Source organism: Bidens hawaiensis, unplaced genomic scaffold (assembly GCF_021521415.1).
Source record: "Bidens hawaiensis isolate Kalapana, Puna unplaced genomic scaffold, B.hawaiensis_p1.1 tig00014660_1, whole genome shotgun sequence".
Taxonomy (NCBI): Eukaryota; Viridiplantae; Streptophyta; class Magnoliopsida; order Asterales; family Asteraceae; genus Bidens; species Bidens hawaiensis.
The window spans coordinates 124877-134740 of NW_027492283.1; the positions used below are offsets into that span (position 1 = coordinate 124877).

At 34.0% G+C, this 9864-nt stretch overlaps 1 protein-coding gene across 1 annotated transcript; it reads right to left on the bottom strand.

Moving 5' to 3' along the window:
* Positions 1 to 392: 392 nt before the first annotated feature.
* On the bottom strand, positions 393 to 9864 carry LOC143547231 (glycerophosphodiester phosphodiesterase GDPDL3-like). The gene is made up of 7 exons (XM_077038709.1): positions 9744 to 9864; positions 2813 to 3106; positions 2106 to 2729; positions 1726 to 2043; positions 1504 to 1646; positions 945 to 1431; positions 393 to 694 (listed from the first exon to the last, which is right to left on the bottom strand). Exons 1-7 carry the CDS (start codon positions 9853 to 9855, stop codon positions 393 to 395), a joined length of 2280 nt encoding a protein of 759 aa, XP_076894824.1. The 5' UTR covers positions 9856 to 9864.

A 9864-nucleotide genomic window follows, 5' to 3' on the forward strand; every position in this document is an offset into this window, starting at 1 on the left:
ACCACTTTTAAATGTATTAAAAATTAAATAGATGATAAATAGTGTTCCTCCAAATTTACTCAAAATTTACCCATTTCTTTAAAATTTTCTATCTCCTTCACTCACAACCAATTACAATCTTCTAAAAAAATTTTAGAGATTTCTCTCACAAAAATTTTAGAGGAGGTGATGTCAATGCTCTTTGTTATGTGTTATTGTTCACCACATGACATGAACCCTTCGACCTCTCATGAAGAGACCGTTTCACAAATCTTGAAACTACTAGGCCAAAGCCCTTTGGTTATATAACATGCATACCACACATAAACCAGTAAGCAACGTTATTGTCGAATCAAATGACAAAGCAGTCATGAACAAGGAACATAGAATGAACTGGCTGCATATTTGCCTCCTCAAAACAACAATGCAATTGTCCCAACAACAGCAACAACAGAAAACAGAATCCCCACCGCAGTTTTAGGTTGCTGACCACTTGGTGAAGCCTGTGGCGGTGCCGCTGTACCATTTCCAGCTGGTGGAGATGGCTTTGCAGGAGGTAAGGGCCCTTGAGCTACGTCAGCATCGTCCAAAACAGGGCTAGGAGCCTCAGCAGGTGACATCAATTGAGGTGTCATGAGCGGCAGTAGTTGACCAGGCATTGTTGGACTCATGTACAATGGTCTCTGATCTTCTGGTAATCGTAGACAACGGTTTCCTAAATCCCACCAAAATGTAATATAAAAAAGTTTGAAATTATGATCAAGAAACCAAAAAATACAACAAATTTTAACCATAAAATTAAATGGAAAAGAAAGTGTTCTAAATTCTAAAAGTTTCAAGAAATCATACTAATTAGCGTGTAAAGTTTTGTTCTATAGGCAATAAGATTGTGTAGCATTTGCAGTGAACTTAAAACCTAATGATTTGACCTAAAAAGTGAGAGGTAACAAGATAAACAAACTTACTTCTGTATCTGGAAGATGTAGCCGGATAAGATGTAATAACACCATTAACACCAGCACCATTAGCATACGTGTTAATTTCAACATACGGGTCCGAAAAGAAGTCCCATGGCTGTGAAACAAACTCATTGTTGTAAAATTGTACATATACAGGGAGCTTGAAAGCGTGAAGCTTTGCAACAACATCAGTTTGATTACCAAGAAAACCATTATTTCTAGGATACACGGATTCTTTCCCAATAATAACAGAATTGGCAAATTCACTGATATCTAAAATTGTTGAATTGAGCGCATCACGTATATTCTTATCAACTTCATAAACAAGCTCATGCTTGTTGCTTCTTGCCTTGAAAAATTTCAGAACGGCACTATCCGATGACTGAATCAAGATTTTTTTGGTTGTCTGGTTATTTATTCTGGATTCATTCAAAACGTTCATTACAGCATCTGTTACACTCAATCCCTGTTCTGCAGCTAAGAAAGCGGCATTCTGCAAGTTGGAAGAACATAAAGGGTATTGCTTTTGTATCAGTTAATACATGAATGAACTATGTTGACTCACCTTAATGTTGATCAAGACACCAGAGACTGAAGTAGCATTACTAGCAAAGTCCAAAAAGTCGGATAGTCTTGAAAGGTTGCCATCATTAACAGCCCTTGGATTTCTTGGTAACGTGTAGTTTGTATACGGTGTGTAAATTACAGCTAAAATATTAAAAAAACAATAAGAAAATAAGAAAAACCAGTACATTGATGATATAAAACTAGCGAGTATAATACTTACGTTGTAATGTCTTAATCTGGTCCCATGTGAGACTGAATGTAAATATTCCAGCACCAGATTGAAGTTCAGGGATGGTTATAAAATTAGTAAATTCTGACTGGGCGACATTCGTTCTATCAAGGAGGTTAATTGAACCTAAACAAATAGGTATCCCATCGCTTGTTATTTGAATAGGGCAATCAATAATATCTGCACCGTCATTAACAGCTTTTTCATACGCCAAATCAGTACACCCCGGGTAATCACCACTTGCTCCTTCATATGATATGATCAAAGGTTTTGTTTGAGTGTGGTTATTCCCCAAGTCGGATAAACAATCTGTAGAATTACATAGAAATTAGCAACAAGAACAAAGAAACATAATCATGTTGATGACTTACCAAATGCTGCAGATGGGGTTATTGGGTTATCAGAAAGCACACCATCAACAGAAAACACACCATTGTCAACATACTGAAGATACTCTCGTACGGGGTCATAACTGTAATTATACGGGAGTGGAGCATCATTTTGAAAATCAGAAGCAAAAACTTCTAGGCCCGCTTTATGAGCATCTGCTACCAAAGAAGTCGATGACTGCAGATAAAAATCATCCCCAACAGGCCATATATATGATTTAGGAACAATAATTCCTTGGGCAAATGTTGTGATGAATGTCAGGTTCCTCAAAAGAGAAGCATAAGTTTTGTTGGTTGTAGGCTCAATTTTATCGTATCCAATAAACCGAAATACTAATTTGGTTGATTTTGGACTGAATCCTGTCACGATACTTTTTAGAAAGTTCACTTCAGGTGACGAGATATATTTGATTCCAAATTTTCTTGAAGTAGCCAACACATAACTTCTCATGCTCAACTTATGCTGGTTGTAAAACGCGTCATGCTCAATATTCAACCACAATCCTGCCGGTGAATGTGGTAGTAATATTCCCGCGAACTCATCAACAGTAAGAATTTTGTAAGCGTCATCAAAATATGGAACTCTAGAGTAGATCCCTTGTCTTACTGTTACAACAATGTTATTTATAAATGACCATACTATTACTAAACATTGACCAACCGTATGAAATTTGAAAAGGTGAACTTACAAAAGACTCTGTCCAGATCAGCAATGGTGAAATCAACAGGAAAGTATCCTGTTACAGATACTCCGTTTACATTATACGTCTTTCCTCCCTTATCAAACGTGGAAGCTATTGTAGAGGAGTTTTCAAGATTCAGATTTGGGAAACATATGCCAATACTATCTTTGGTTAATTGTACATCACACCACAGAATCACATTGGGTACACTAGTACTAAGAGCAAACGAGTATGCATTGTAGCTGGAACCAGGAAAGAGGCCTGAAAACCCACCATTTGCAACCACTAATGGAGGGTATCCTGCAAAAGTAATATAATATTAAACTTTAACCATCTGATCAAGCAAGGACCACAACGCTTATTCGACGGTCATGAATGCTCGAGTTAATCGTTAAAGTTCACATGTTGGTCGAAATTCATAAGGGTAGTTTAGTTGTTACTAAGTTATATCTAGTTATTTAATTTGGGACCTATTTATTTAAGTTTAGTTTATATTGTGGGTCAAGCTGTCAACGGATAAACATACGCTTGTTACGTTTCTCTCTTATTTAAATAATCCTAATTAGCAAGACTTTGAGTTGGTTAAGTTCTAGCTTATATAGTCAATTCAAGTTTGTTTCTTGAGCTCTTAATTTCTGAAAAGTACATTTGTTCCAAAAGGTCAACAAAAACTTTACTTTTCTTCTTTTATTTTTCTTAATAGCAATATTTAGAGCTGTCAATTTTCGATTAAGACGCATTGATATCCATTAATGAACTCACGAACGAACCAGTAATGGTGTTTTTTTCTCATAATTTTCATAAAACTGAATTCATAAAATTTATATTTATTTATAAAGTTGATAAACGGTTTGTAAATTTATAAATATATAACTTATTAAACATGCTACACTTAAACATGATGCTTTATCACAGCATATAGTTTATATTTTAATTTTTTTCAATATATCAAGAACATCGTATTAATAAAAAGACAGAATTACAGATATGTTTGTACTGAATTTCGCTTATTATTCTTTATCTTCAAAATTGATTTGTTTTGCCTTTAGGTTTCTAAATCCAATAGCATTTATCCTTTAGCCCTAATCCCGTTAAATTTCATTTTTAAGTTAGGCCATATGCTTTGCACATGAGGGTAAATTGGTAATTTTACCTATCTAATTGAAAACATTATAATAAATAAAAAAAATAAATTTAAAAACTCATCACTCTCTCTTTCTCGACCACCCCCATCACCACCACCACCACCACCACCGTAAAAACAACCACCACAATTACCAGAGTTGAAACAGTTTATTAACCCGTCAGCCAAATAACATGCCTGATATTCTTCTTCCTTGAAACCCTAACTGTAATAACATATACCGATTTGTGATTGCAAGTTAGGGTTTTGAAATCCCCTAACTGATTTTGCTAAAACAAAGCCCTAGTGTGAATATGATATAATCCTATCCTGGTCACCAAATCCCTATCCCAAATCGTTGTTGTTGGGAGCAATTAACCATGAATTACACGGTGCCGAAGACTTTGTGTCGGCGTCGACTAAAGCCCCAAACTTGTTTTAAATTAAACCCCACAGGCAATCGGTTAGATTTCGATTCCAATTTTGGTGCGGAATCAGTTGAAGGTGTCAAGCTCATTTTAACTTGAACTCGGCACCTACAACCACCACAAAATATCCACGGATGTTGCAACACACATATCCGCCTCCTTCTTCGGCTTTGATTTTCCAAAGCCCTAGTGTGAATATGATATAATCCTATCCTGGCCACCGAATCCCTATCCCAAATCGTTGTTGTTAGGAGAAATTAACCAAGAATTACACGACGCCAAAGACTTTGTGTCGGCGTCGACTAAAGCCCCAAACTTGTTTTAAATTAAACCCCGCTGGCAATCGGTTAGATTTCGATTCCAATTTTGGTGCGGAATCAGTTGAAGGTGTCAAGCTCATTTTAACTAGAAATCGGCACCTGCAACCACCACAAATATCCACCGATGTTGCAACACACATCCGCCTCCTTCTTTGGCTTTGATTTTCCATCGCCTGGTTAAAGCTTCAACGATGGAGACGGTTGTTGTAGTGGCTGCGATAGGGTTTAGATTTGGTGTGGTGTGGTAGTGAATGGCGGTGAAGGTGTAAATGGTTAGGCCTGGTGGTTGTGTTGGTGGTAGCAGGCGGGGGTTGGTTGTGGCTGGAGGTTAGAGGTAGCTACGGCAGGTGTGCTAAGTTGGAGTGAGGTAGAAGAAGAGATACGTGATGGGTGTATATATATTTTATATTAAGTTTTTAAATTTGGTTTTGTTATTTATTTATTTATTTTTTATTAGATAGTTAAAATTACCAATTTATCCTCATGTGTATGGCTCATGACCTATGGCTAAAGGACAAGCTTCTTTGAATTTGGAAACGTGAAGAACAAAACAGAACAATTTCGAAGATAAAGGACAATAAAATTGAGTATAAACATAAATTTCATCTTTTAAGTTTACCTTAAATTGTATTTTTTTTAAACTTAACTAATAAGGTTATTTGTTTGAAGATTTGTAAGACATTTGGTCATTTTCACTAATCGTCGTTAACTTTTTCCGTTAATGAGGTGTAAAATTACCTAACAATCACTACAACAAACTAGGCCTATTTCGAAGACAATTATTATCGCTATATCCCCAGTTTGTCGTCGAGATAGCCTGTATTAACGACATGTCGTTGATATAAATTTCATCGCAACTTCTTTGTTTTGATAGTTGAAAAATGTCATCCGGATAAACCATCCATTGATCCATCACTAGTAGAAAAAAAAATGCTTTTAATAACATGCGCACTATGGCATGCGGTGATTTATGATGCGCAAATATGCGTGTCATTAAAAAAGGTTATATTTTTCAAAAATTAGAAGAGTTATGACACCTATTTTTGTACATCATAGAACCAATGTCATAAATTAAAAAATAAACCATGTGTGACATATTTGCATGTCATCTTGAAATCAAATAAAAAATAAACACTAGCCCATCCTCCCATGTAGCACCCAACACACTTATCATTCAGTAAGTTTCCTTCACAATTGAACATCGATCTTCACCATCAGTCAATTTCAACCAACGATCTTCACCATCAGTCCCACTACACCACCGTACGCCATCTTGCGTTCAGCCCACAATTTTGTTTTTGGCACACGATAGCATCTAGGGTTGCTTATTTGAAGTAAATTTTCATTCAACTGAAGGATTATTTGCAAAAGTTCAACTACTGTGAGGTATGTGCCTTCAATGTTACTTTGTTCTACTGCCAATTTTACCTTCAATTTCATCTAGGGTTTAACGGACTGTTTAATTTCTTTTCTTTTTTCTTTCTTTTTTTTTTGAAATTTGTGATGATTATTAAAAGGCATTGGACTTCTTTGACTAGATTATAGTGTAGGTATGACTACTAAAGTGTTATTATGATCTTTTAGGGTTGTTTTTGCGAATTGTCGTGGTAGATAAAAAAAATTTGTCTGGTTATCAATCAATAATGTGTGGTACAATTAGCAATGTGTTTAGTGTGTGTGTATGTGTGTGTGTGTGCCACTGTGTATAGAATATATGCTTAATAATGAGGAGTATTAGGGTTTGAGCGTGTAAAATTTACAGGTTCTGATAGTTAAGGTGGGATACTTGGATATTGGTGTTGCATACTTGCTACATGATTATCCTAAAATGAAGGTTACAGAAAAATATGATTTGTTTCTGATTTGCTACATGGTGTTGTATTGTCTATAAATTTTAATAATTTAGGTATAAAGTTTGATTTTGTTTGCTGTCATTGTGTTAAAGTAGAAACAAATGGTTGTTGATAAATCATGAATTTCGTCTAATAGATTATCTAATGCATACGAGGAAGCTGTGGAGGCCTTTTTAGAGTTTGTGCAAAGTAATAATCCAAAATCAAAGTTATGCCATGTCCTTGTGTAAAATGTAACAATTTGTGTCACCACTCTATTGATAATGTCCGTTATCATTTGTTTGCCCACGGTTTCAAAAAAATTATAAGGTTTCGTCTTTTAGTGGAGAAAAACTTCCTGATAAATCTAGGCCTCCTGACTTTATTTATAATTATACAAGTGATTATAATTATACAAAGGAAATGCTAAATGATGCCTTCGCATATGCTGAGAAATACCCTGATTCATTGAAATCACTTCTTGAAGAATGTGATAAGTCAAGTATAATGGACTTAGTGGATTATTGAATTTCCAACATTTGAAAGGTCAACAAGGTTGGTCTGATGCTAGTTTTGATTGTTTGGTACCTTAAAAGATGTGTTTCCATTAGATAATACAACTCCTAGCTCAATATATGAGGCCAATAAGTTGCTAGAAGGACTAGGTCTAGAATATGAAAAGATTCATGCATGTGAAAATGATTGTGTTCTATTATTGAAAGAACATAAGGATTCTTCTCATTGTCTAGCTTGTGGCGCATCCCATTGGAGGAAAGGTACAAAAATGTTCCTTCAAAAGTTTATGGTATTTCCACACATCCTAAGATTTAGAAGAATGTTTTCATCACCAGAAATTGCCCATGACCTAACTTAGTATGGACGAGGATGGGTCAATAATGGTAAGCTAACTCATCTTCGTGATTCCCCTTCTTGGAAGCTTGTTGACAACACGTGGAAAGAATTTGAAAAACAAGATAGGAATATTAGATTAGCCTTGTCTGTTGATGGTATTAATCCTCACAAGTCATTAAGTTCCAAACATAACTATTGGCCCGTTATCCTAATAACGCATAATCTATCCTCTTATTTGTGTACGTCAAGAAAATTCATGATGTTGACTCTATTAATATCAGCGACCAACCAGCTTAGTAACAATATTAATTTCTACTTTGCACCATTGATAGAAGATCTAAAGCTCTTATGGGAAACATGCGTTAAGACATTTGATGCTTATAAGAAAGAGTATTTCAATCTAAGTGCGGTATTACTTTGGACTATAAACGCATATGGTAATATTTCGGGGTGTGTTACCAAAGCTTATCATGCTTGTCCAATATGTTAAGAGAATACTCATTCACAATGGTTGCCAAAGTCCAAAAAAGTATGCTTTCTTGGCCATAAAAGATTTCTCCTACTTGAGCATCCTTTTCGTAAAAGAAAAAAAAAGTCTTGAACAATCAACAAGAGAGTGATATTATAAAAACTCCATTATCAGGTGAAGATGTGTACGACTATTTGCGGGGTTTGAGAACACATGGGGTAAGAAGAAAAAGTCAAAGGAAACGCTAAAGAAGAAAATATCAAAGAAGAAAAAGTCAAAGAAGAAAACTTCGAATGAGAAAAAGTTAAAGAAGGAAAAAGAAAGTATCTATGAGAGAACGCGGGTCATAAATGTGTGTCACAATGTCTGCAATTAATGTGTGTCATTAAACATGACACTCGGGTACATGTCATTTTTTATGTATGATCGGGCTATTAACTATACGTATTTGCGTGCTATCTGTAGCATTTAATGACACGCAATGTGTGTCATTAAAAACATTTTTTCTAGTAGTGCATCCATCCATCCATCCACCATCCATTGATCCATCCATCCAACAATCGATAATAATACAAACATATTGTTTTAATAATACAAACATATTATTAGAAAAACAAAATAATTAGTAAAGCACATGCATATAAAACAAATAGAAAGTGAAAAAAAAAATAGTTTTAATAATTATATATTTTAATTTAATCATTAATAAAAAATAAATAAAGTTATTTTAACATTTAGCAAGGACATTTCGTCGTAATAGAGTGATTTATTTATTATTATTATTATTTATTATTTATTTTTTCTTTTTATTTATTTATCAACCAATAATAAATATATTTAAAAAAAGTTAATTTAAGTTATAGCGAAAACAAGTCGTCGAAACAAGGTGATTTATATATTTTCTATTTTTTTCTTTTTGTTAATTTATCAACCAATAATATAAAAATAAAAAAAAGTTAATTTAAGATATAACGACAAGTCATTGAAAAAGGGTTTCAAGTTAGCGGTCAATTTTGCAAATCCCTCCAAAACTTTGGCCCACCCTGTATCAACGACATGTCGTCGATATAGGGTAGAAAAAAGCAGAAAAGTTTAAACAATCCTACAAAAATCATTGAGAACAGGTTAGTTATAGCGACGACCTTTGTGATCAATATAGCCTTAGTCGCTACATGATTGCGTGTTGTAGTGAACCCCTAGTAAAAAAAGGTAAGTAAATCTACTCTAATTGTTATACCCATTAAATAAAATAATAATTAAAAAAAATAATAAATAAATAAACCTATGTTCCAATTGCATCTCTCACTCATCTCTCTAAAAAAAACGTTCTTTATTTGGTGAAAAAGTTTTCTGTAGGATGTTAATGTAGATTTATTAATCAAGCGCTTAAATGGCATCAACGATGGAGGACTAGCAAAACATTGGTTTTCGGTGTGAAATTGGTTGGAGTAAACTCATATGTAACAATCAATTTTTTTTATATTTTCAATTTTATACACAATGTAATATATGTTATAATAATCACGTAATATAAAAATTAAACAAAAGAAAATTAGTTTACGTACGAGTTATGTCACTGTTACTAATCAAAAAATAGTTTTTTGCTAAGAATAACTACGTTATATAATAAATGTTTCAGATTGTATATCTAAGAATTAAACTATACAAATTAAACAAGAAAATGATACTGAAATTTAAGTATGAATCTGAATGAAAAATAGTTTAAAAATCATGTTTCTTATATATTCATGTATACTAAGAGCACTAACTGTTGTAAAATTGGTTGTAAAAATATTGAGATGTTTTGGACCAACAATTCGACAAACATGATACCAACGATAAAGCTTGACCCTGTATGTTATATGTAAAGTGCAAACAATGAATAACATATCGAAGTAGGTTGTGATATGTACCAGTTAATGTTTTCCATGGAGATTTTGTGTTATCAGATCTCTGAGTTCTGACCAAGGAGACCGAACAGATTAACGGTAACAAGTAGACGAGGTAGCACCTGAGGTTCCACATTCCCGGAAA

Coding starts and splice junctions, on each gene's coding strand:
- LOC143547231 (XM_077038709.1), bottom strand. CDS start 9,855: ATGTGGAACCTCAGGTGCTACCTCGTCTACTTGTTACCGTTAATCTGT. Junction 1,647..1,725: donor CCAGATTAAGACATTACAAC/GTAAGTATTATA, acceptor TTAATATTTTAG/CTGTAATTTACACACCGTAT. Junction 695..944: donor TACATCTTCCAGATACAGAA/GTAAGTTTGTTT, acceptor GGTGGGATTTAG/GAAACCGTTGTCTACGATTA.